At 43.1% G+C, this 24,310-nt stretch overlaps 1 protein-coding gene across 6 annotated transcripts in view; it reads right to left on the bottom strand.

The window, feature by feature from the left end:
* Positions 1-24,310, bottom strand: part of SPECC1 (sperm antigen with calponin homology and coiled-coil domains 1) — an 86,873-nt gene that overhangs the window by 16,429 nt on the left and 46,134 nt on the right. For 3 of the 6 annotated variants that reach the window (XM_064729533.1, XM_064729532.1, XM_064729534.1), the window contains 9 exons: positions 15,971-17,529; positions 13,962-14,169; positions 13,270-13,343; positions 12,748-12,926; positions 5,239-5,384; positions 4,985-5,085; positions 4,137-4,218; positions 1,655-1,805; positions 645-747 (listed from right to left, as the gene is read on the bottom strand). In XM_064729533.1, the coding sequence (XP_064585603.1) occupies positions 645-747; positions 1,655-1,805; positions 4,137-4,218; positions 4,985-5,085; positions 5,239-5,384; positions 12,748-12,926; positions 13,270-13,343; positions 13,962-14,169; positions 15,971-17,529 (2,603 nt within the window). Of the gene's footprint in view, positions 1-644; positions 748-1,654; positions 1,806-4,136; positions 4,219-4,984; positions 5,086-5,238; positions 5,385-8,086; positions 9,336-10,633; positions 10,697-12,747; positions 12,927-13,269; positions 13,344-13,961; positions 14,170-15,970; positions 17,530-24,310 lie in introns of those variants that run through there. The other 3 variants (XM_064729537.1, XM_064729536.1, XM_064729535.1) reach the window with 2 other exon arrangements.

Raw genomic sequence — 24,310 nt, 5'->3', positions numbered from 1 at the left:
CACCAGGGCTCTGCTCTGAGGAGCTCATTACCTCATCCCACCCTTGCAGAGGCTGAGGCAGGAAGGAGGATGACGTTCTTCACTCCATTTCTTGTACTCAAGAATGATAAAAACTCCCTGTGGAGCTCAACATCAGCCTTACCATGGGAGTGCAAGGGGCTGGGAAAAGCAAGTTCAGGATGAGTTAGAGAATGCACAGCAGAGAGTGCAATGGGAATGAGAGGCTGAGGAAGAATGTCCAAGAGAGAATTCCTCTAAACAAAGCAGTGAAGATAGAGAAGCAAAATTCTCACCATAAATCAATATTGTGATTGAGCTTTGGTTCTTCTGACTTTAATATCTACCCTGAGATCTCACACAGGCCTCTATATTTGCAAAGCCACATCCTTTTTTCTAAAATCAGTATATTTAGTTCAACTTGGGTGTAAATCAGAGAAAGAAATCTACAGGCTGATGCTCAGAGAACACTTCTAACAGTGAAAAGGGCAACACTGACAGGAGAATCTGATTGAAGAGAATGGAAACAGCCCATAAAAGTAAACATGCAAAAATCAACATACAATATTATTCACATTTCTTTGAAGTGACTGCTTACTGCATACTTTAGGAATGTGATTAAAGTAAAAAGGTACCTACTCTCTTACCTGGTAACCTTCAGTCTTCTTTTGGCACCATTTCAACAAAGCATTCCTCTTGGAACCCCCATACTCCCGGGCCAGGGCTGCCAGGGGGTCCTTCCTCTCCACACTGAAACAGGGAAGAAGGGAGAAGACAATAAATACTCTTGAAATCTCTTTAATTTTTAATTTTTTCATCTCTTTTTAAATATCTGTATGATAAAGATTGGCAGCAGAGAACATGAACATAAACCAAACTGAATTAGGTTTTGGAGCTTGCAATAAGTGTTTTCCTTTACACAAGGTGGTGTCACTGCACATGAAGAGCTGTAAAAACAGAACCTGTGGATAGGCAGTGGTGTGTGTTAACCAAACATTTCTGCTACTACTGTCATCAGCTTTGCTTGTACAATTTTCAAGTAATCTCTTTATTTTATATATTGAAAACTAGGATTTAGATGTAAAATGGAAAAAAACTGCTTAAACAATCTGTAACAGTAAATTCACACCCAGCTGAGGTGCTGCAAAACAAGTTCTTGAATAAAATGAAAAGTGTGAAAGCTGAGGACATTTAAAGGCCAGCAATCAAAACACCCACATTGTCTCCACTCTACAGCTTCTACTGGTGGAAATAACAGTGGAGATCAGAGGAAAATGTATGTTTTTTCTCAAGAGTGAAGAAAATTATGTGTCCAATTTCCTTCAGCCCTCAGAGCCTCTGGCTTTTAGCTCACCACAACACGGAAAATGACAGTAAGATAAAGAGGGCTGACCACATGTATACATGATGGAATTCTTGTGCACAACTCAGTGGCTCCTGAAATGTTGCTATCCTCATTTCCCTTTTTAAAGATCATTACAATCTGAATTTTCATATCTGGATCTAACAGAGCCTGGTAATTCCCAAAGACCAGCCAGCAGAGTCTGCTCTGGAGACAAGAAATCCTCCAGATTAAATCCTCCAGATTAAAATATTTATCTTGGTTCCGGTGATGCTGTTGGGCTGCCCTGTTTTTCCCAGGAAATTGGGCTGATACCTGAGTTTGCTTTGGGGTTTCAAGCAGCTGGGGGTGGAGGAAAGCATCCTGCTGCTGAAGGCCATGGGGGGTTTGCTCAGGGACTCCAGGGAGGGGCTTTTGCGGAGGTAATGGTCTGGTTTCAGCTCTTCATTCCTCCCCTTCAGAAGGTCTGTGGGAATTCACAAAAAGCTGTCAAGTTTGCAGCCTGAAGAATTTGATTAATCACTGTCCTGCCACCCCAGCACACAATATGCAGTCTGTTGTTTTGATTCTAAACAAATGTACTCATTTGTTCATTAAACACACATGGGGCTAGGAAACCTTGGGCAGATTAGAGGTGACCACAGCAAGGAATGGCTTTGATGATTTCAACAGTACAGGCTGCCTGGTTTCCTGTGATTGATACTCCTGCTGGGGGGTAGGGGCCTCAGGTGAATGAAGGGAAATACCAACATCTACAGTCTCCAAGGTTCAAAAGCTGAGCACAGATATCTTCACCAGATGACTGAGCAGCCCTAGTACAAGGATTTCTTTTCTGCCATTAGCAGATTTGTAGCAAGAAAGCCTCTTGTGTCCTGAACACAGCCAGGGAAAGGCACTTCTCACTCCTCATGATGTCTGACATCCACTCTGACATAACTTGGAGAAGGCTCAATATATTCACAGCAGATGCATCTGTATTTTTCTTACACATATTATGTAATTTATATAATGCATTTGTTATATATATATAGTTATATAGTCAAAAGAAAATCACTGCATATCAATATATATTAAATAAAATAATAATAATAATAATAATAATAATAATAATAATAATAATAATAATAATAATAATAATAATAATAATAATAATAAATAGTGATGTAACAAGCTAGGACTGCACATCATGTTATCAGAAATCACTGGATATGGAACTCAACTTTTCTACCTCCTTTTCAGTTCCATCCCTATGATAATTACCAATTAATGCCAATCACTGAGGTGTGAATTCCTTCTTATCTCAGCTTCAGCTCCCTATAACTTATTTCTGGGTGCTTGAAAGTCCAGATGGAGCCAGGAAATCTCTGACTCTCAAAGATCACAGCCAAAACCAGCTCTGAGTGAAGTAAACAATGCTCCTCTCCAACTATGCAACATTTGGGTCACATTAGGGACATCACAGAGCCCTGCTGTGACACTGGTCAGATGGAATCAGCCAGAAGATTTTTATTATGGAGACTACTTCACTCTGAATTTCCTTGGGGATGATTTTTGATTCAGTGTTGTTTGCATAGGATCAACTGCCTTCTAGGATTATTTAGATTGGAACCAGAGCTGTTACAACTTTACAGTGAGTAAGCCTTTGCTATGGATTATTGGAACTAAATTAAATCCAGGTACAAAGAGAAGCTGTAAATATAGGAACTTGCTAGATAAGCAACCATAAATTTTTACCATACAATGGCTTATAAAATATCTGTTGATTTTAACAGATTTTCACAGAACTGTCTATGGGTAATAACAGAAATTATCCATTGCCCAGAGTGGGATATTTATTTTTAAGGACTGGCATCATATTACATAGCTGATAGATTATTTCACTCTACAGTAAACTGGTAGAGATTAAAAAGGTCTTACATTGTGTTTGGGATCTACACACTCATGCAAGACTTCCTGGAAACCAAGTGATACAAGTAAATAAACCCTGTCAGACAGAAGCAGACACTTCTGCTTGCTTAGCCATGCTCTAATTTCTCTTCTGTATTAGCAAACTATTGCAGAAAATCCAGTCTAGCCATCAAGAACTTGTGACTGATTGTTGGGGCTTTTTTTGTCCCTTCCTGCAGTTTCACTACAGGAATATAACATTTCATCTTAAAAATTCAAGAATCTGTTGTTACTAACTTTGATTACAATGCAACAACTACATTCAGGACCAGATAATCAAAATAAAGGCCCTAGAGAAAATGAGAAACAAACACTGGTAGGAAAGAATATTAAATGACAAGAGAACAAAAGCAAAGTGTGAAATGAAAACAAACTCATCTCTTGAGAACTCTCAAAACAAACTATTTCCAGCCCAAATATGACTGCTCCTAAAACAGTCACATCAGTATCTGAAATGTTTGATGTATTTCAAATGAAGCTCAATTTAAAAACAAATAAACCCTCAGAAGACAGTGCTTTGGGCTAATTCCAGAGACATACATGTTGAACAAAATCCAGCCCTCTCCAGTTCCACAGTGTGGATTAGAGAGGTGCCATGGATCCTTCAGAACAAAGAAGGGGAGTTTGTGTTGGCAAACCACAATAAATCAGCTATTTTTTAGTTATAATCAAGATGGGAATAGAAGCACAACAAAATTAATAAGCTCTGTAAAACAAAGATATTGGAGGCACTTCCCAGGTTTCCTTTGACCATGTAAGAAGAGGAAAAATGGCTCAGGCTGAGGCCAACAGTTAATAACAAGTTCAGTTAACAGAAAGAGGCAATGTCTGTGCATTGATCACAACTTACCTGCCAGAGGGAGGTCTGACAGGTCTGCATGTCTGGCAATGCCCTTGCTGGCTGGCTTGGCATTGTTGTACACAGAATGTCTCTGTCAAACAAAGGTGCAAAAGGTAACTGAAGAAGTATTGGCCATCATGCTTACATAGGTGAGCAAAAAGAAGTTTCTGCTATTTTAAGAGCACAAAGCATGTAGAGGGATACAGAAACATTTCAGTGGTATCAGCTGCACCTAGAGTTGGGTGAGTAACTGTGAAAAATAGAAGGACAAAGCAACCATATTTTATCTGGTAATACATTGGTTTCTCAACTATTTCACACTTCTATTTGTATGATTTTTCTCTTGCCAAACACAATTTAGAGTCACAAACCAAAAGTAAGGATGTTCTCAACCTGATTCAGCTCCCAACACCCTGGGCCATATGTCAGGAGGATTCTTGCAGCCCCAGCAGCAGTTTTCAATGAACACCCCATCACCAGGCATTAATACAAATTCCCAGACCTCACTGGATAACTGGGAGCACACATCTTGGAAACTTCAATCCCTTGTGTCCCAGCTCATGTGCCAGCTCCCTAGTTCAGTGTGATGTTTCTCCTATCTCACTCCCAATAACTGAAACCTCTTTTCTGGTCCATGGTGATAAAAGCTCAGAACTTCCAGAGTTCACATCCGTCCACCAAGACCTCTAAGCCCAAGTCCAGACAAACTCACTTTGATCCTTTTTGTTGTGACCACAGCATTTGATGTTCCACAGCAAACAAACAGATGAGTTTCCCCTTCCCCCTGTCAGCAGATGCTGGAGCCAGCACTGTGTCCACCTCTTTTCAATCTCCAAGGATAGAAGAGCTCCTTGTACCTGCATTGGGGAAACTGCAGCTGCTGGGGCTGTCCTCACTGGAATTCCACTGAGAGGGCTCCTGGGCACCTTGTGAACTGGGATATTTTGTCCACTGCTACCTGCAAGGAAAAACCATGGAAACATCTGGATTTCAAACTCAAGTGACATTCCATCTTTATGCACCACTGACAGAAAACACCCATCCAGAAGCAAGAAGCAGATCCTGCTCACTGCTAGAAATATTTTTACTGCAAAGTACAATGTCCAAATACCTGAGCATCCCAAGTCAAAGGACTTTATCAGTGACTTCACAGTGGCTGCAGACTCTGGAGGCGTGGGAGATGCTCTGCTGAGGCAGACGCCCTGCCAGCGGCTGGCTGTGTCTGACTCCACAGAATCCACCTCGTCAGCTGCCAGCCTGCAAGGCACAAACCAGGCAAAGTCAGGGAGTGCAAGCACAGATTACAGGTCTTCACTGATAGTGAGGGAAATCCAACAATGAGCAGGTTTTACTGCATCGCCCAGAACATGGAGCACTCTTAGAATATTCAGGCACTTTTCTTGCAATGCCCAGCAAACACTAAATCACTGAGTCTAACAAACTTTTCTGCATTGTTAACCATTTCATCCCCATTCCCAAGCCTCACACAGGAAGGAGGATTTTCATAGGAAAAACAAAGCAGTTTGATGAGATTTTTAAGTAATTATCAATAATTACCTGAAGATGGGCTTTCAATACAGCAGAGGGGCTGCTGTGGCTCTCAGTTTATAGTGAGGAAATAACCAAAAGGCAAATACTCTTTAAAGTAAAAACTCAACACTTTAAACTTATCAACAGAGACATCTGCTAAATAAATGAACTCTTAATCACAATTAATAAGCACTTATACAGGGAATAAACTCTTAAGTGCTTCATCCTAGCAGACACAGGATGGCCAAAATCCAATGGCTAGAATGAAGACAGACAAAGCAAATAGAAGATGTTTCATGTTTCAACAGGAAGGATAAAGAAGTTACTCTTTGAAAAGAAATTCTGAAGTCAAGATCAGGGGCTGGACTTACAGGAGTTCATACAGGAAGGCCCAGTGCTGTGTTAAACATCAAATATAATCCCACAGTGAAAGTTGCTTCTAGTCAAGTATTTTACATTATATTGCTCAGTGACTTACCTGTATTTCTCAGGTAGACTTGGAGTGCAATTATCTAGCTTTAGTTTAGGAAAGCTGCAAGCAAATAAAGTCTAGCAATGTAAAAAGAGATTATTTGTACCTCTCCTACCTGCTCAGAACCTGCACATGAGTTGCTGAGCAGCAGGTCCTGAGCTGCCACCACTCCTCCCTGTATTTACAGTGCTTGATACACACATGAACACAAAACCAGAAATTATTTCATAAGGTTCCTGGAGGACTCCATCCAGAAAGTGCCTATGGGGCTGAACAACTTCTGTGAGCCAAAAATAGAAGTCAGAGCCTTTCCCTTTAGCCATCAGAAAATGAAAAAGGCTAAAGGGTGTCAGTGAATAAGAGAATAAGAGTGACTCAAGTTTCTATTTCTGGCAGGGCTTAAGGAGGTGCTGTCTTTAAGCAGACTTTGCTATTTCTTTAATTCCTTGAAGCTCCTTGTGTGCCAGGGGAGCCTGCAGAGGCAGATGGCTGGAGAAAAAGCCATTTCAGTTCCATTCTCCTTTAATCCAATAAGGAGGAAAGGCAGATTGGATGAGATTCACTGAGCTCTGAGGGAGCCAGTGTTTTGCTAGCCTTAAGTTCCAGCCTTGACTTCTTGTTCTGTGGTTCATAAAGCATGAGCAACAAATCAGCACGTGACAGCATCTGCACCTGAGTTACACAAACCACAAAAGCTGAAAGAGCCCTGCAAAGTGTGGAGGAAGGACAAATTTCTGCCTCAAGACCCCAAACCACCCAGTGCAATCTATTTCACTTTCAGTCTGGCCTTTGACTGCAGAAGGATGCAAACATGTTAAACAGAGTATCTAGACCAGCCCCTGTGCCACAGAAGAGCCAATTGAGAATTTAGGTGCCATTATTCTGTCATTATGAGGATTCAAGTGCTGCAGTTACAACTAGTTCCTTTTTTTTTTTTTTAGGATGTTTCCTGTAATCTTCCATCTGTATATTTGTAATAGGCAGCCTGAAACAACCTCCTTGATTAAACACAATCACAACAGAAAACCAAGGCCTCCCTTGCTGCAAACCTTGGCATAAAAGGTAAGAACAACAGTCCTGAGAGCCACTTGCTTCAACTAAAACAACACATGCCAGCCAACAAGCAATGGAGAGATGAAACTGGTGAGCACTTAACCTTAAAAAGAAAAATCTGTATGATAGGGGGATGTGTGTACAGAGATGGGTTTCTTAAGAGAGAAGCAGAACAGCAAGAGCTTAACTTGCAGTAGCTAATTCAGGACAACAGCAGAGAGCACAAACTAGAAAGATTAATAATCAGCCACAACTTCAAACCCAAAATGACTCCTCCTCATGCACAGAATTTCTTCAGCTTAGCACATCTTAGGCCATCCAAGAGACTACACAAGTTCTGCTACAAAAATGAGGGATCTGAACAAAATGTCACCAAGTGCAGTATGCTTTCCTGGGAACAGGAATGAATGAATGGCTCACACAGATAAATGCTGCACGTGCAGCTGGCTGAAGTGGAGCAGCTCCAGGAGGAAGCAGAGCACTGGAGCCACAAAGGAATTAAAACGTGCAGTCCCTTTCACAAAACCACTGCTGAGTTTCATTCATTCACTGGTGAGAGAAATAGATGCAGAGAGCTTTTCTCTAACAGCAAGAGTGAGCCTCCTTGGTTTCTAGGTGGATAACTGACTGGTAACAAGGTGCAAGTCTTTCAGATTTTTGGCAAACTCAGCCTTCTCATGGTTGTAACATTTCTAATCTGCTCTGATGACTCTTACAGGAGGCCTAAGACCACAGGACCATATTTTCAGAAATGATGACTCCCCAACCTCATCTTTGACACAGTTCCTGTCATTGTGACTCATCCTGAACTCCAATGCACACCAAGAAGAGACACAGAGCTACTGCTGCACAGAACAGAAGAGAGGCCAAAGGCAGGCAGCAGACAATTCCAAACACTTAAACATTTATTTGGCACTTCAATGTATATTTCTTAAACATAAAAACCAACATTCAACAGCTGCCAGCACAGCAGAGAAAGGCAACACAAGTGTGCATATAGGCAAACACTCCAGTAGCACGGCACAAAGGTGGGGCCATGCCAAAGCCAGGACATCCTGTGGAATTCTCCACTAGCTCAGCCTGCTCCCACACCAGGCCCTTGCTAGGTCTTCACATCCAGAAGAAAAGGACAGAAATCCCAGAGCCAAAACACAGAATTCCAGTTCTGGAACAAAGAGTGAGAATCTCCTGGTAGAGGTGGTGATCTCTGAGTTTTTCCTCAGCATCCATGGAAAGCTCTCTCCAGGTGTCTCCGGCTGCAGAGCTGAACTTCAAGTTCTCCCTGATCATCAAATGCTTCACCTGAGTTAAAGGCATGAGAACAACTCCTTTCTGAGAGGGTGTTTACAAGGGGCTTGATATGTTCGTTTCTGTTCCTTCTGCTCTCTCCATCTGCAGTTCTTGCAGGAGGACAAAGCTCGCAGGGAACTGTCCCCGGGAAGGTCACAGCAGGACACGCTCGTGGTTGTCCCCTCCCAGCAGCACCGGGTCGGCCGTGCCACCCAGTGGTGAGTGCCTCGTCAATGCAGGGGTGGAAATCAAACCAGCAGAGCAGCTGAGAATGACTAAATCCGTGTTTGCTGCTGGATTTCAGTGACCTAAACCCACGTCTGTGTGTCTGTATAAACCATCTGCTCTCTTACATGTATTTAGACACACAGAGATAGATCACAGAATACAATATTAGTATTTATGTATATGTCATTAAATTTTACAAATCAGACATACACACTCAGTGTAATTTTTGCTTAAGGTTAAAATGGTATGTTTGAATGCCTGTTTTGAGGAAAATAGCCTTATCCCTCCAAAAAAAAGCTTTCAGTTATTTCAGATCCCCAGATCTCTGTGATTACTTCTTATGGCTTAGCTGGCTTTAGAGTATTTCAGAACTTCTTCTGCCTCCTGGTGTCTTCTGAAGAGAGAAGCCTTCTGAAACAAAGAGAGAAGCTCTTGCCCATGGGGAAGAGGTGGACCTGAGCATTCACACTTTGCAATACACTTGAATTTTGCAGGGTAATAAAAAAAAACCAGAGGTGCTTTCTTGTATTGAAACTTCCCTTTTCCAGCTGGGAGTTGAAGGCAAGTCCTGCAGTGTCTCACAGGCCTGGCTGTGCCTCCTTTCAGGGCTGTGTTAGCTGGCAGAGATCAGGCACCTGTGGAGAGACACACAGCAGTTGGGGAGGTTATGGAAAGCCACACCACGCCCACCCTGAGGTACAGCTCTCTATTTTACACAATCCCATAATTTCTAAATTAGGGGGAGCCAGGGAAACACCAGTGGGGTGGCTGGGACAGGCAAAGGAGCACCTTAACACTCCACTAATTTGGCTTTGAGACATGATGAACAACAACAGTACAAAACACAGAATAAATCTGTGTTGCTCAGATAGGAAGAAATTAATTATTTACAGCCAGGGAATCAATGTAGGACAGGGATGGTTCCTGGCCTTCCTCTCCTCAGCTCATTTCAGAATATTTATTCAAAAGGGGTACAGGGACCCAGCCAGGCAGCTGAGCTGCTCTACCTCAGCCAGAGTTGCACTCGAGGGGATGGAATAACCTCATCCAAAGTAAAAAACACCCACCAGGAACTCCCTACCAAACCCAAACCCTTACCCCAAACAACTCTGAGGAGCACACAAACACTGCTTTGAGAGCCCTGCTCTGCCATCCTCCTTTGCTTGCTGTGAGAGCAGAGTGAGCTCTCAAAGCTCTGAGACAGAACAGCTGCAAACACAGGCACAAATGAGCAGCACATCAGCACATACAGACTGACAGCAGGGTTTAATACACACACTACAAGCTCATTTCCAGGAGAAAAGCATGTGACACTGCCATGCTGTGGCATTGGAGACTTTAGGAGGAAAACCAGAAGCAAATTAGTGGGATGCATCACAATCTTCAGTTTAGGCTTCCGTTTGCAGATCTGGTTAATTTTTTTATTATTCTACAAAGTTGCTCGTTTAATTACAGATTTAAGTTCTCTAAGTACTACTGCTGGCCCAACTGTCTTCCCTCCATGTTCTTAGTTCGAGGCACAAAATGCTTCAGTGCCAAAATAATTTTGACAATTTGAAGCCAAAGAGTCAAAGCAAAACCTTGAAAGTTTTAGTCAGGATCTTATCCTGCCTGGCCTTGAAAACCTCCAAGGATGGAGAATATTTAACTTCCATTTCCACTACCTGTGAGGAGACAGCTCCACAACAATGGATTGTAAGTTTCTGCATTTTACTGCAGAGAAATAACATTAATTAGGATGTAAAATATCATAGAAGAATGCCTGAAGCACGGGTTAATAATTTTGTAGTTTCACCAGTACTAACTTGGGACATGTTAGCTCCTTTTTCCCTTATTCCATTTGGTTGATGCTTGTCCAACCTCCCCCCCAACATTCTCAGTCATAGAATTAGACATTTAATCTGTGTTAAAGATGCCCTTGGGAGGCTCTTACCTTCATTCAGTTGAACTCTGATGACCTCATCAGGATTTTTTTCTGCAAGTTCTTGGGCTGTTCCTAAACCAAAAATGACTTTTTGTCTGATTAGAAGAACGTAACGGCGAAATCAAACTTGGAGGCAGGAACTCAGGCAGCCACAGGCAAACATTAAAATGGCAGGATGTCGTAGGAGATAAATTGGCTTCAAGATGAATTTATGAGGTGGAGTCTAATGACCCTCAAGAGATGGCTGAGATTTTGCCAAAAACCTTTGAGTAGCAAGCTCTTTGGAAGGTACATTTTCCAATAAGAGCTTAAAAATCAGACAAGAAACTTTCACTAGGGACTGTCAGACATTCAGCTGAGCGTGCAGCTGCTCAGCATTAGCAAACATGAGGAATATTTTATAGGCTCTGTTAAAGTATCATGCTACAAACTGCTTCCACCAGTGCTGAGCACACATCAAAATCTCCACAGGCCCCAGAATCCACTGCTGATTCTGAGCAGTGGCTTTGTGAAAGCTGACAAAGTGATGATGAGAATACCCCCAGAACTTCCTGGGTGAAAGAAGCCAAGGTGCTGAGGGAGACAGAGACCTCAGGAATGGGAAAATATCTGGAAGTGTAGAACTGGCTCTCAGCAGGAGCTTTGGCAGCTTCAGGAATTTGTTTCATAGGTCAGTAGAGCTTTAAAGTTGCAGTGTTTAGATGCTGATCCTTGGTGTGTTTAAACAGGGATTTCCATAGGCTTCACTAGGTTCCCCATACCACTCAGTACACACATTTTGACACTCTGAGAGTCAAATTAATTATCCTGACAGATGCAAAATTTGGTTTCATTACCTGTCTTTGAAAGAGAATCAATATTGCCCACTGCAGACAGCACATCTGGCTCCATGACCAAGGCAGTACTCAAAGCAAGCTACACAGAGTGAACATGACACAGAGACAGACATCCATGTGTGTGTGACACAGAGGGAGACACAAAAGCCAAAAGTGACTTCATTAAATACATGTCTGAACAATTCCTCCTGGAACTACAGCTGTATGGATTCTGGAGTTCCAATTTAAAAGGAGCATTTGTAGGAGCTGATCATGTTCCTTATAGATGGAAGAAAAATATTCCAGTTTGCAAATTAGCAGGTCATCTTCTATTCATGTGAAGTACTATCAAATATATCATAAAAGCCAAAATAATACAGAGGGGAAACTATGAGAATATGATTCCCCACCCTCATATAGGAACTCTGCTTTCAACAAGAGAAATTTCATTAAGAACAAATTAGAAATGGAAACAGAGCCCAGAACCTTAAGTACTGTCTGGTAATCATTTTGTCTGAGTACATGGTCTGTAACAGCTTTTCTTTGCATCCACTTGGGACTCTGCTAATGAAACTGGAGCCTAAAAACATTCCTTTATTTTCTGAAAAGAAGTTTTTCTGTTTGTTCAATCCAGGCATTCTGATCCTACACCTCCACAAAAAAGCTCTCCCATGTTTTCAGTCCCACCTACTGTACAGCTGCTGTGGAAACTCCTGAATGGAAACCAGTGAGTAAATAAGTGCAATGTAGAGCTGGACTGTTACTTCACCTGAAAGAAATGACAGCATTCACCCTGTTCTTGTGGCCATTCTGCCAATGGCCATGAATTTACCAGGAGAGAGATTAAAAGGCAAAATCTAGAGGAGTAAAATTAATTTACACATATTTCTGATGAACAGATGACTGCTTGTGTTACTTTGTCTCCCTTCATTCACTTCCCTCAGGTTAAGAATTTGTCTTCTGGAATATCTGTACCCAGCCAATCCTTCCACAGATGGTTTAATACAGCTGCACAATTATAAAGGCATGACTATATTGAGAGCAAAGCTATCAGAAGATATTGACAATTGTTACTACTTAATATTTGCTTATTAAAACCTTCATGGCTTAGTTGACAGAACTAGACTGCCAAAAAGAAAAAGAACAGAAACATCTTAGAATAAGAGACAACAAAATCTGCCAGAAGAGTTACAAACAGAAGAGATGCACATCCAAGCCAGCAGATAGTTACTGACAAAGCACTGTTTGCATGCGTGTTAGCAGGCACACAGAGCAAGTCCTGGCCTTGGGGAATGGAAAACAACCAACCTGTTGCTGCCCTTCACTTCATCCAGCTCCTTCTGCAGTCTGGCACTCTTCTCCTCCTCCTCCTGCAGCTTCCTCTTCACCACACGGAGCTCCTGCTGAGCTTCACACTTAATGTCATTGGCCACAACCACTGCAGTCTGCAGGTCAGCCTGGAAACGCCTCCACTCCTCTGTGTCCTCCTGCCAAGAGCAATGAGAACCCCAAACTGCTGTGAAAATGCACCCACTCGAGCTGAGCACTGAGTTATTGATCTCTATTGCAGTGATCACAAGCAACCAGGATTTTCTCCCCAATTTTAAGGTGGTGCTGGGTCAAACTGAACACTCACCTCTTTATGTTACTAAAATTATTGCCAAAGAAACTCATGCTAAGCTTTCCACTCCAATATTGCCAAGAAGTCCAAAGTGAAGAGAATGAGGGCTTAAAGGTGCAGAAAACATTTCTGCTTTTGTTCCAGGAAAACACAGTGCCAGTATTGCAATAAAAGCTCAGCTTAGCTTTGTCTTGGAGCTTAAACCTTACCTTCATCTGCTTAGTCAGAGCTTTCAGCTGCCTCTCTGTATCTTGCTTTTGTTCTTCCAGCTTCATTGCTTTACCTAGGAATGATAAAAAACGTGAAAAGTTCGTTAAACAGATAAGGGCAACAGTGAAAGTGAGGGCAGAGCAGCTGATTTGATTTTGCTTCTGGTAATGCCACTAAAATAGACTAAACTGAATTAAGGCACTGCCAATGATCAGGAATGGAACCAACAGTAGATCTGGTACTCAAATATCTCTAAAATATGTCATTATTTTCAGGTATTAAACCAGACTGAAATTTAAGCAATCCCCCGTGGATTCCCTTGCTCAGCACACAGATCCCCGGGGATCACTGATGTGAGGAACAGCCACTGCTTCCACCAGGTGGCAGCTCCTCATCTTCAGCAACCTCGACTTCACTGCTCTTCCCAGTGCTCTGCCCTAAAAACTCTTTAATAGAAATCCAGAAATCCCAATTCTGGAATGGGTAATACTTCCTTCACTGAAGAATGAGGCTTGGAAACTGCCTCTAATGTCCCATCTACAGCACTCTCTGTTAAAATAGTACTTTTATGCATGAATAGAATATCCAAAACTGGAATATTTGCAAAGATCAGATCTCCCCCTCCCTGTTGCAGCCCTAACTGAGCCCCCCACATAAGCTCACTTCAATCCTTTTTTCCAGCTCCACCTACTTTCCAGGTCACTGATGAGCTGGTTATTGTGCAGTTTTATAGCACGATGCTGTTCCACCTGGTCTTCCAACTCAAAAATGGTCTCCTTCAGGTTTTTGATATCTGCTTCATTCTCTGATGTCTTCTCCTGCAGCTTCTGGCTGGTTCTGCTCAGTTGCTCAGCTTGTCTGTCACACATCTCCTTCAGCTGACCATACTCAATCTCAGCCTGGGAGGGAAGAAAAAAGCTGAAAGTTTGTCCTTATTTCTTAGGAGATCTCACTCATTAGAGACTTCACTTGTGGATTTAAACATTGTGTATACCCAGTTTTCAATGAAAATGAAAGTCTCAGGAAGCAGAGATGAGAGATGAATGTCAGTTTTCTTTCCTGGCAATAAACATAATACAAGATGCTGCAAAGGAAATGACATTTTCTATATGATGACCACAATTCCAAACCAGTCTCTGCAGTTAATGAATGGAGAGGAATTATATTCCCAGAAATCTCCACTTCTATTTCTGTAGAACATTATGAAAGTGATATCACTGCCTTAGGGCCAGGCTGATGATCAGCTCATCCACATTAACAATTTGCTGCTTTTACCATGTGCATTTTCAATGGGCTGTGAAAACACACACAGCAGAGCCAGCTACTGCAGATAAGTGTATTTCTGAATATGGGACATCTGGAATTACTGAAGGGGGAATCTGCTGCACTTCAGTTTGCTGGCTCAGCCCACTGATCAATGCTTCCAGGTTTGGGGGGAGCTCTCTGACTGGGAACAAGTTATGGAAAAGGTGCAGGCTGCCAATTCAGTGAGCAGCACTGGCACAGCCCCACTGCAGGGCAGCCTTACAGCAGCCTGTGGTCTTGCTTGGGTGTCACAAATAGCCAATGATTCAAAACAGCTTAATTCGAGGGAAGGGAAGAGTAAAAAGAGGGAAATCTGTGGTTTCCAAACCAAGCAATAAAAAGTTTGGTACAGAGTCTGAGCACTCAGCAGTTTTTCATTTATTCTTCATGACCTGCAGCTCCAGAAAGCACTTGGGAAAAGTGGAGGAAAGCTTCCTCTACTAACTCCATTTGCTGTGGTCACCTACTTTAGCTGAAAGGACATCTGGATTTTCTAAATCACTCAAACCATGGAGGTGCTTTTTGGCAATGCTCTCTTCCCCTGCAGCCAATTTTATCATTCTCCTCATGCTCCCTTCCCCATACAGGAAAGGCTGCACACTTTCACTCCTCCTGCAGCACTGGGACACAATCACTGCTTGTGCTTTATTAACACTTGCTGAACGATGGCTCACGCTGCAGCTCCTCTGAGCAGCCAGGATCACACAGAACACAGGGACACTAACTTGCTTAACCTTGTTTGGAGCAAAGCTGTGAACTCACTAATGAGGTAAATTGTTCTAAAAATATTTTTTTATGTTACTTTACCTATCTCAAAACAGAGAATTTTTTTTTTTCTGTAAAAACATTTGTTTTATGAAAATTATCTCATCTGGAGCTTGACTGTGCTGTGACTTGTTGCTGCCCCTATCAGCTTCCCTGAGCATTAATTCATGTCCTTGTGTTCTCATGACCAATGACACCTATACTTCACTGCTAATTAATTGTGATTCATTATGCAGAATTTAATATTCACAGCTAACTATTTATGCCCTTCTCTTCATCTGATTAGCAAGTGATTTCCGCTATTTGTTCACACCATATCAAAGTGCTTTTTTATTGATCTGCTCTTTGCTCCAATTCTGACAGGCACAATTCTATTTGCTGAAAGAGTAAATTCTATACAAAGTATTAGGACAAAATAGTTATCAATTTATAAATACAGATATGCCAATAGTTATTTCTGAGAAAATATGGGTAGTGCAGCAGAAATTGAGAAAATATCATATAATCCCAGCTTCTACTAAGAGTTAATCATACAATTTAAATCCTGGAAACTTACAATTAATGTAAAGATCAACCTATTTGTGAAAGGACAGAACCAACCACTTTGTTTTAGAGCTGTTCCTGTTTTACCTTAGACAGCAGCCCCTGAATGTGCTTCAGTTCACTGTTTGCCTTCAGCAGCTCTTGTTTCAGCTCAGTGCAAGAGGCTTCGAACTGGGCCTTTTCTGCATGGGCTACTTTGAGCATCTCCTGCACCTCAGAGTTGTCAGAGGTGCAGCCCATCACGTTGATTTCTGCAGCCTTTTGTTTCTCATTCTCCAGCTGAGTTTTGAGAGAGCCATTCTCAATTTTCAGACCTTCCAAGGCAATTTTGCAGTCCTCCAGATTTTTTGTCACTGTGCTGTTGCTCTGCTGTTCCACTTCTAGAAGTTTAAGCAACTTCTCATTTTCTTCTCTCAGGCTTTTTATCACCTGCTGGGCATCCTGATGCTCCCTTTCTAAGCTTCTCAGGCTGCTGGTTAACTGTTGCTGAATGTTGAGCAATTTCTCCCTTTCAAATTGTGCTTTTTCAAGAACTTCTGCACATTTCTGTTCCAGTTCAAGGACCTTCTCCTCTTGAGCTTCATTCTTGGATCGCTCTTGGAGGAGAGTCATGAGCTTCTCATTTTCCTGGCTCAGCTGCTCAGCTCTGTCTCTGTGCTGACGGAAGGAGGTCTCCAGGAGAGCTTTCTCTTCCACCAGCTTCTCATTTTCTGTTGTCAGCTCCTGCACCATTTGCTGCTGATCAGACAGCTCCTGCAAAGTGGCCTGCAGCTCTTCTGCAGTGCTGTGGTGATTCTCCTCCATCTTTTGTATTCTCTCTGTAAGAGACGCCACAGAGAGGTCGCTAATATTGTTTGGAGAACTTCCTGCAGTGGAGCACTTGGAGCCTTTGAAGTGGTTGCTGCTGGCAGATGCTGGCCTGGAAGGCACATCTGCAATGTGCTCGAAGTCAGAGGCATCAGGGGACAGGGAGGCCTTGGTGACATCGCTGCTGGAGGAGCCGGAATTGCGCAGGGCAGCCCCGTTCAGGTGCTGCCTGTGCTCCTCTGCCTCACCCCTGGACACACTCTTGGATGGGCTTCCAAAACTGGACTCTTGGGTGGTTGGGGTTGGGAGGCTGCTGTCGCCTCCACTGCTTGTGGTTGTGTCTGAGAGAGGGGAGTTCTCCAGGTAAAGCAATTTCTCTTTCAAAGCACGGTTTTCTTCTCCCAGGCTAGCAAGCTCTTTTTGGAAAGTCCTGTTTTTCTCCTGAAGGGTTCTTATTAATGGATCTATGTCAACAGGTGATACTGTTTCTAAATTTTGGTTGGAAGCCCCCATTCCTTCAGCATTGAGTGACCCTTTCTCTTTGCATTTCTTCAACTCACAACGAAGTTTGGTAATTTCCGAATCTTTCGTCTTTGCTTCTGCCAGTAGCTCTTTAACCTGAGATTCCAGAACAGCCTTGTCACCAGCTTCATTCTCTTGCTTGGACTTGCTGGTGGGGCGCACGTGTTTGGTGGGAGTTGGTGCAGCAGAAGAGGTGGGGCTGGGCTGTGTTTTCCTGGGGTTGGCCTGAGCTCGCAGCACAGCTCTCTCCCTGGACACGGACGAGGACAATTCCCGGGGCGCCGGGATCCCCGTGCGCTTCGCAGCCGAAACCGCTCCTTGAGGAACGAGGGATGGAGGAATTTGGAGTTAGTGCATGGAGAAAACAAGTTTCACAACAACAATGCTGGAATCTAGAGCAGCCCTGGGAAAAAACACCTGAGTGTTTGAATAGGTTTAGTCATGACTGACTGTGTGGATTCATGTTTCAAAGGCTTGTATTATTCCGCATTTCTTCCTTTCCCATCCCCTGCAAAGGAACACAGCCTGGTAAACTTTTCCCCAGTGTGGTAATATAATATGTAAATGCTGCAATACGTGAGCCACAACCCCTATTAACTGTACTGATGTAAAGATATAAGGATATTAATTATTCAAAAGTAAAAGTTCTTCACACTACTGTAAAATAGTGTAAATGCTGCATCTAATCTTAATGTAAAATGCTGGATCTAATCCTAATAATTTCTGAGGAAACGTTCAGTAACTTAAGAAAAGATAAAAATGTATTTTTATCACACATAAAACTATTTGCATTATACTCTATTTAAGCAGATCATCACAAAAGAAGAACTGAAACACTTATGCTAAGTACAGATTCAGTGAAATATAAAACTCTTCTGGCACTTCCAACACTAAGACAATTGTGTGGCTCCAGCTTCTTGCAGAGATGGATGAGAGATTTTCCATGTTCTAAATTCCCATCCTCTTATGGAAGAAGAGTAAAAGGAGCTTAGAGAGTTGATGCTGTTCTGTTCAGTTGTTGGTTGGGTTTTTTCCCCACCAACCAACAATGCAAAGCATTATGTGACTACAAGGGAAATGAAGTTTATGAGTTGCTGATTTTCATCTTTCAAAGCTCTCTTGAAATACAGGACCCCAGGCACTGAAGAAACAATAAGAGCCATCTGAACCATGGAAGTTGTAACAAGCTGGTTAAAGAAAAGAAGCTGGTTCAAAGGGCAGGTATGACATGGCACTGTAACTGAAACACTGTGAACTTAAGAAAATCCTGCTGAAAATTCAGGACCTTATTCAAAAGGAAAAGCCCTAAAGTACAGGACCATGAAGTGTGGGGATAGGGCACAATGAGGAGATGTTGTCCAATGTAGCCACATAAACAGGATGCAAGAACGAGTTATGCAAACAGAAAGGGCCAGAGCCAGTGTTTGCAATAAAAACAACTTCCAGAAGGACTCTGGGGGGAAATCCTAGAATGAATTCCATCTCCCCACATTTGGGAGGCTCTTTGCTGACACACATGTGCAGCATCCACAGAAAATCAAAGAGCATTAGGAGCAAAGGGGAGCAGACTCCCTTCCTTACCCTGCAACCTCATCACCCTCCCACAGCAGAGCAGGGCACGGAAGGGTTAACATTAACACCACCCCGTTTGCTCAGCATCTCTTTTGAAGAATGCACTGGGTTTATAAAGCCCACACAAACAGGAGCCCCTCCTCTCCCCCCCAAACACACACACTCTGCAGCAGCAGCAGCACAATAAACACCCCAGACAAAGAGCAGCTGAAGAAAAGCCCCCTGAAGCCGGCGCAGCGCTGGCAGGAGAGCACAGAGAGCCTCTGTCACGGCAGGGGCACGGTGAGGCCAGACACAAAGGCTCCAGTGTTTTTGGGAAGAGATACAGGGACAGCCAGGCCCACACAGCTTCATTCAGTCACCTACAGCTGGAGGGGACAGCACAGCTCCGGGGTCTCCGGTGGAAAGCAGAGCTGGGAATTCTCCTTGTCAGAGCCCCGGCTCATGGATCATCCCATTCCCAACCACCAGGACCTGGCACCCATAAAACCTACTCAGAGGGAGCTCAGCACATGAGCAAAGCTCGTGGTGTCCATGCAGCCAGCACCAGGAGATGAAGGACAGGAGGGAAAGTGAAAGGACCATGATGTGATGTGACTGCCAGCAGAGAAATCCCAGCTCAGCACAGCCCCTCCCTGCTCAGACACAGGCACAGGTGAACCCCAGGTGGGAAACATTTGAATGCATCCTGACCATTGAGAAGAACAAATGTCCTTCTCAGTTTTCATCCAAGCTGCAACCATACTACAGTTTTATGATTTAAAATCCACATTACAAATAATCAGAGATGTCCTTGAATGGAGCCTAAGGGGTGATTTAAGGCCTTCTGTGTGTCTTGGGCTTTTATTCAATCTGAAAGGGTTTTCTACCTTTCACACAAAATTTTATGACAAAATCAAGTGCTCTGAAAAACTTTTTTAATGCCCAAACCAGTTCAATAACATGACTGTCAACTGGTCAGTACATGACTAAGCAGTATTCCATAAATAGTGGGTGGTATTCTGTACATTGCAATAAATAATGAGGCAATTACACATTAGTACAAATTGCTTGGCACTAAGGAAACCACCTTTTCCTAGGAGATGTGCTGCACCTGTAGTGATGCCAGCGTGTTTCTAATCACCACCAGATGACAACTGCAACATGATCCTGAGCAGTGGAAGACATATACATGAGGATAACAATTAATGATATTTAACTGGGATTATCTGTACTCCACCAGCTTGCCAACCTGTGCAGGCTTTGAGCTTACCCAATGTGCCTCCTGTGTTTTGCAAGACTCCACGCTCTGCTGACTCGTTCTGTCATAAATCACAAGGCATTTGCTATCCATCAATAACCATTAACCAACTTGGTTTTTTTAACATAGAAAGACTTACATACTTTCCTCATTCCACTCCCCACAGGCACCACGCTAAAAAGTCACAAGGAGCCTCCAAAACAAAAGTTCTAAGTGCATATGTTGATCACAAAACACCAAATCAAGTATAAACACCACTTTAAAGTCTATTTTATGGACAAGCCCCCTGTGAATGACCTTGGAATTGAGCAGAGCAGTGGTTGCCAATGACTGCCAAGCCACAGCCCGAGGCTCCAGAGGCAGGAGCTGCACTGAGGGTGTGCAAGTCCCCCTGGTGACCTGGTTGAGTGGCCCCCAGTCTGTGATGGGCTGTGGGACACTCCAGACAGACACGTGCCTCCCACTGCTGCACCCAACACAGCCCTGATTTATGCTGCTGCTTTCAGGGGCAGGAATCACACACAACTTCAGTGCCTGGCCAGTGCTGCTGGTTTTGAGCAGGGGACAGAAAAACACCCAGCCCTGAATCTCAGCGGAGGTCACCTCACACCGTGCTCCTCACCTGGGTGCCCAGTCACAACTTCTCCATTTTCAGTCGTGAGGCATTAACCCATGACAATACACAGAGCTTATAATGCCCCAAGTGCTTTAAAATTACCAGCTATTGAACTCAAATCCTCTAAAACACATAATTAAATTTAAGCTACAGGACAGGGAAGCAGAGAGAAATGAGACACCTCACCCAAGGTCACACTAAATCAGGATCAGGACCAGGGTTTGTACCCTGCTGTGCAGCTTTCCATGCACCACTTGCTGCCAGGGAGCACTCCCTGACTTCCCACCGGTGTCAAAAGCCAAAGTATCACTTTAATGAGATAAAAGTTGACCCCTTGAGATGATCTTTTGGCTTTTTAATCCCATTCTCAACACAACTACAATGTTTCTCACAGAAGCATCAGGATTACTGCTCAGTTTTTTCCACATCATGATCCATTTCTGATCTGAGCTCTCAGCAGCTTCCACAGGGACATCCATAACCAGGAGAAAATGGACTATGGAATGGAGGAAAACATTTCCCAATCCTCCAAGGTGAGGCACACAGGATTGTTGCTCAGAGGTAACATCCAATGTAATTACACTGCTAGCAGGGTAAGGGGAAGTAGAAGCAAACATTTTACCAGTCACAGGGAGACACATGTGACATTATGGAATGAAGATTCAATACATTTATCTGGTTTTACATTTCATGTGCTCTGAGATAACACATATCACCGCAGTAAAGCACTACCCTTGAATTTACATTTATTTTACTTGACCCTTAATTATACTACCAGTTCAAACACCTGCTTCCCCAGTCCCAGAGCAGAGGAATAATCTCACTTGGGAAGTGACAGCATTTTACTACTAAACACCTTTGAAAATGTTCTAATTTCTGCCTTGAATCTATTTTATAGAACTGGAGTCAATACAAAATTATTTGCCTCTGGCTTTTGTCCCATTTGTGTCCCACAACCTGCCCTTTTCTTAATCCTCCCCTCCATCAACATATTAATAACCCAAAGGTTAATGCCATGGCCTTCTGCTGTTCCACAGTGGAGTTAACTGGGAATGTTCCATTTACTACCTTATTCCTCGATTTTAATCCTGTCATCTCTTAAGCAAACAACAATAAAAACACATTGTTTCCTTCAACATATTCAAAATTCCACGTCAGTAATTCACTGTTCCATGGTTGCAGTAGGTACCAAGCCTCCTGCACCATGGATGTAATTTAAGCACTGATCACCCACAAAGCATTTCAGTCATGTAAGGCTAAAGCACGGAGACAGATGCAGCTTTGGTGTGATGTTTTGAAACAATGGATACCTTATTTGAATTGCAAGGGCAGGATAACCAACAAGAACTAAAAGAAAGCTATTCATAGCACGCTGCAATGTTCCAGTCATACATTTCAGAAAGGCAAACTGTTGCCTGCAGACAAGTTTGTCCTCTCACGAGGGATGGTAAAGCTCTCTCATTCCAGCTCCTGCTTTTGCAACAGATCAGCAATTTCGCTGTCCCGTGTCTGTCATCCCTAAATCCTCCTCAGAAAGGACAGTGCAACAAGAGATTACAAAAAGAAATTAAGGACTAACTACTCAAAGCCTCCCTGGAAGCAGAAGACAGAGGTGGCTCTGTCATTCTGGAATTCTGTCCTCACATGCCAGGATGTTTTAATAAAATTTCCCATCTGAACAGAACTCCTGAGCCTCAGATAGAAAAGGTTCCTTGAGGGAAAGGTCAGTATAAATCAAATGGGCTGGAAGCATTTAGCACCATGGCTGAGTAAAGGGAATATTAACAGCCCACACTTGTACACCAAATAAAAAGAATTATTAAACCACCCCACACAATTTTACTGTGCTCTAGCACTTGTGGTTTAGCTGAAATATGTCCTTCTTATCAATTCTGGCTTTCAGCTCATCCTCTGGCTGTGACTTCAGAGAGCCCTTCCTGAGGCTTTGCCAGGATGTGCTGAGGATCCAGAGCAGCACCAGGAACACACAGCAACAGCCAGGCAAGGCAGGCAGGTACCCTGGGAAAGGTCCTGGCTCCACTTGCAGTTTCTCAGTAAAACAAACCTGCCTCACAGGAGCATCTTCATTTCACCTGGTTTATGACACCAAAACACAGCTGCCTAGTGCCATTCCAGATGACCTTTAGGTATTTTTACAATACCTTCACTGCACTCCAAGGTTTGGCAGCACCTGTAGGAGACTTGTCCCTTGCTCCAGAGGCAGACAGAGGAACTGGGATGTCTGAAGACACCTGAAGTGCCACCAGACATTGAACTGAACAGTCAGACTTTCTTCACAGATATACAAACAATGTTAGAAGGCAGATAACAGCAGCTTTTTTTTTACGTTCAGAATTCCTCCAGCACCCTAGTAACCACCTTTAGCTAATTTCCAGCTACACAATGAATGCTTTAACACAATGGATTAATATGGGATTCATGACATCATCAATGTGAATTTAGTCACAGCCAAGTCACAAAAGATGGCATTAGCTTGGAGTCACCAACCACACTCTGGGCTGACTCACTGTGATAAAGCAGCACATGTTACAGGGAGCCTGGACGTGTTCTCTGACTTCTTTTGTCAACTCAGAGTAAAGTTTTAAAGAACCTAATTAACTTGGTGCTCAAAATCCATTTTTCAAAAGCAGATAAGCCACTAAGACCTCAAGGCTTAAGTGAAAGCCCAGGGGAGTTGGCAGATCCCTTTCACCCTGTCCCAGCATTGATCCTGAGATTGATCCTGAGACTGGTTAAGAGCCAGTGAGGGATGTCCTTGGGGAAATGGAGGCTGTACAGCACAGAGGAAGGATTGCTGTACACTTGACTCCTTTAAAGTACTTTTTCATTAAAAGGTTTCAGTACACATCTGTTTCATTGAATCACCCTATTTTTTCCTGCCTTTCCCCCCCTCCTTTGTTTAAAGCAAATGAAACAGTTAAAAAACAACTTCCCTGCTGACCAGAGATCTTCTGATATCCAAATTAACAGGAAGCAGCACTGACACATTTCACAGTGGCATGAGGAAAGGCAAACATTGAGAAGTAGGGCAGATAGAACAGCATCCTTTACCTGCACTGCTGGGCTACATCATCCAACACCTACAGAGACAAAATCCCTGCACATTCTGCCCCACTGCTTAATCCCCCTACCCCTAAACCTCTGGGAACGGTAGGACAGCTTGGTAACAAATACTGAAGGGATGCACACAAGTACATCAAGCCATGAGGAAGATTTGAATCTTCTTGAGAGCTGAAATGTGAGTGGGATGCAAAAGGCTGGAATTTCAAAGAGATGCAGGTGGCAAGAGACACCACCCAGCACTTACTGATATTTTCAAAACGGCTTGAGCTGATTAAAACTTCATATTTGAGAGTGAAATGGCTGAAACTTCTGCTCCACCACCAGCTTAGGCAAAAGTCAGGATAAAGAATGGCACTATTGTACTGTGCAAAGTATCATGGCTTGATCTGCTTGGTACACAAAGGGAATGAGCTGAAGGGGTCCCATTATTCCATAACAACAGCACTGGATACTCCTTTGAATAACTCTCAAAAACTCAGAGGAGCACACCACTTTCCATCTCCTCCAGGGTAGTCCTAGAGAAAAACAGTGCTCTCTGCTACCTGCTCTTTATGCAGCAGCAAACAAAGCAAAGCAAGGCTTGGCC

This window comes from Zonotrichia leucophrys, chromosome 19 (assembly GCF_028769735.1).
Source record: "Zonotrichia leucophrys gambelii isolate GWCS_2022_RI chromosome 19, RI_Zleu_2.0, whole genome shotgun sequence".
In the NCBI taxonomy this organism is placed as follows: domain Eukaryota; kingdom Metazoa; phylum Chordata; class Aves; order Passeriformes; family Passerellidae; genus Zonotrichia; species Zonotrichia leucophrys.
The sequence above is the reverse complement of the archived record's forward strand: the minus strand, read 5'-3'. Positions and strand labels throughout refer to the sequence as shown.